General features: G+C 43.6%; 1 protein-coding gene across 1 annotated transcript; it reads left to right on the plus strand.

The window, feature by feature from the left end:
• The first annotated feature begins 1,362 nt into the window (after positions 1 to 1,362).
• LOC134443659 (complement C1q-like protein 2) lies at positions 1,363 to 2,771 on the plus strand. Its single transcript, XM_063193309.1, has 2 exons — positions 1,363 to 1,446; positions 1,728 to 2,771. The coding sequence occupies exon 2, from the start codon at positions 1,739 to 1,741 to the stop codon at positions 2,444 to 2,446; it is 708 nt and encodes a 235-aa protein (XP_063049379.1). The 5' UTR covers positions 1,363 to 1,446; positions 1,728 to 1,738; the 3' UTR covers positions 2,447 to 2,771.
• The last annotated feature ends 225 nt before the right edge of the window (positions 2,772 to 2,996 follow it).

The raw sequence follows: 2,996 nt of genomic DNA on the forward strand, positions 1-2,996 counted from the left end.
TTCCATAAAATCAATAGAATTGGGCAGGATTTAGTGCTTCCAGGCGGATTTTGAGCATTTTTTGGGCTGGAAATCATCAGCCTCTCTGGCAAAACTACCAGTAAGTCACTGGCATAGCTGGAAAGGAGAAGCTGGAGCACACTGCAGCTCAGTTTTCAAGACTTTATTTTGTAGGCCAACGTTTTGGTGTTCCTACACCTTCTTCAGAGTCAAATGATAGCAAGAGAGACACACATTTCAAGACTTGGCATTCACAGGTGATCCCACTTGGTTTGGCTAAATTGGTCTCATCTCATTGCAGGTAATTGACCCCACCCCCCAATACCAGGACAGTTATCACATGGAAAGTGACAGGGGGGTGAGGGCCGTCAGAGGCGTTACAGGTCCATCTAATTAGTATTCAACTTGCATAGAAACTGGCTTGACTTACAACTACTCTTTCACACTTTGTAAGGAAATAATAACACAACATTTCTAAAGGCTCTTATCCTTGTATGTAGCAAACACTTTTGTTTAATTGCACAAGTAAAACAAACCAAAATCCAAACAAACCAGAAGAACTTGACACACATACACACGCCGACACACATGAGGGTACACACACACACACACACCGACCCAAGCGTACACACACACACACACACACAAGCGCACACATGAGCATACACACACACACACACACGAGCGCACACATGAGCATACACACATGCACACACGCGTACACACATACACACACACACACACACATGAGCAGGCGCACACACACACACACAAACACGGAGGGAGAGAGAGAGAGTTTGAAGCCCCCTGTCCCACCTAATAAGTAACAGGTTTCCACTTTCCCCGCAACACTGACAGTTGAATGAACTCAATAGAACATTCTAATCAATATTGCTGTCGGGCATCCCTGAGCCACCAAGCGTGGTTACATACAGTGAGTCCAATATGTATTTGATCCCTTGCTGATTTTGCCGGTTTCCCCACTAATAAAGACATGATCAGTCTATACATTTATGAAAATATTTATTCAAACATGGAGAGACAGAATATCAAAAAGAAATTCCAGAAAATAACTTAAAATAATATATCTTAATGTATTTGTATTTAATGTAGGCAAATAAGTATTTGACCCCTCTAGCTAAAGAAGATAAAGTGCTTTGTGGCAAAGCCCTAGTTGTCTAGCACTAAAGTCAGATGCTTCTCTTAGTTGATGACAATGTCTGTGCATAAAGTAGAAAAGATTTTTGCCCGTTTTTCCTTGCAGATTATCTCCAACAAAATCAGCAAAGGATCAAATACTTATTGGACTCACTGTAAGTCCTGAGTTATAAAAAGAGGGGCATCAGGCAGTCTAATTCACACAAACTGCTGCTTCTGCACCAACTTCTGCCATCAGTATTGCTGCTACAGACACCAGTGACCGACAGGGCGTTCTTACTCTTAAAGGTAAAATTAATGTTTATTACATTACAGTCTTAAAATATGTAAGTTACACTTGGCAGCATAGAAATGTGAATGACCGGGTTTGAGAGATAGGGATGTGTGTGTGTGTGTGTGTGTGTGTGTGTGTGTGTGTGTGTGTTCAATGTCTAGTTTAACTGTACATTAGAGAAATATAGTTTTTAATTTCTGTGCTAACCCAGTTACATAGATTATGGACAATGAAGTCCACTTTGACATGGCTTTGACACTGGTAGTTGAAATCTGTTGAATGTTTTATTCTGCAGTGACTTGGAAGATGAGGGCTGCTATCCCACTGCTGGTGCTGCTGCTCTCCAGGTGTGGAGTCCCGACAGAGAGCCAAGGCACTGACGCCTCTAACCAGGACGTCTCTGCTGAGCTGAAGGAACTCCGAGACATGATGGCGGAGCTGAAGACGCAGGTGGACAATCTGAGGAGGGAAAACGCAGCACAAGAGGCAGAGCTGACGGCCATCAGAGCAGCACCCAAGGTGGCCTTCTCAGCGGCTCTGAGGGACTGGGGATTTAGCCACAAGAAGGCCGAGACTGATGACCTGGACGTGGTGTTCAACAAAGTCATCACCAACGTAGGAGAGGCCTACAACAGCACAACTGGCTTCTTCACAGCTCCAGTCAGGGGGGTCTACTACGTCAGGTTCACTGCGATGGATAAACTGGACACGTATGTCAAAGTTGAGCGTTTCATGTCCATCCGGATGCATAAGAACGGGGAGCTGCTCATGCAGCTGTGGGAGAAGGACAATCAGGAGTTTTACGTCTACCTGTCCAGTGGTCTGACTCTGCAGCTGGAGAAGGGAGACACAGTTAACATGGTGATACCAAAAAGCCTTAGGATCTCGGACAGTAACGAGTACCAAAGCACCTTCACTGGCTTCCTGCTCTTCCCTCTCGAGTCAAAACTGACAAAACTGACAAGTCTCCTATACACTGCAATGGAAACAGCTTGGTTTAACTTTAAATTTTAAGTTTACCAGCTGCCTCAGCATTCCAAGTTAATTAAACTCTTTCTTGTAAGTTCAATTGCAATGCAAAGCTTCACACAACTTACAATAAGGATTTAAATGAACATAGAATTTTGAGGCAGCTGGTATTTTTTTTTACAGTGTAGGCTCTACAATACCTTCAGTGGCATCCTGATCTTCCCTCTCTGAACGCCACAGCATCACCATGACTTCACACCACTCATACTGGTGATGATGGAGAAATGATCAATGGAAACCATTATCATTTGTTTGAAAACGGATAAATGTAAAGCATTGTCATGATCAAATAAATGTCCCCTATACTGCATATCTGTTGGGTTATTATTACACATCAATACACCACTAGCAGGACGTCTGCAATCAGTGACGTGTGTCCTCTATTACCCATAATGCCACACCAGTCACATGTGACCAGTCACATGTGTCCTTGCTATCTATTACCCATAATGCCACGTGTGTCCTCGCTATCTATTAACCAAATAATAAGCGCATACGACTTTGTTGCGAGCGTCGACGTTGCGAAAGGCACGTG

Source organism: Engraulis encrasicolus, unplaced genomic scaffold, assembly GCF_034702125.1.
Source record: "Engraulis encrasicolus isolate BLACKSEA-1 unplaced genomic scaffold, IST_EnEncr_1.0 scaffold_34_np1212, whole genome shotgun sequence".
Taxonomy (NCBI): Eukaryota; Metazoa; Chordata; class Actinopteri; order Clupeiformes; family Engraulidae; genus Engraulis; species Engraulis encrasicolus.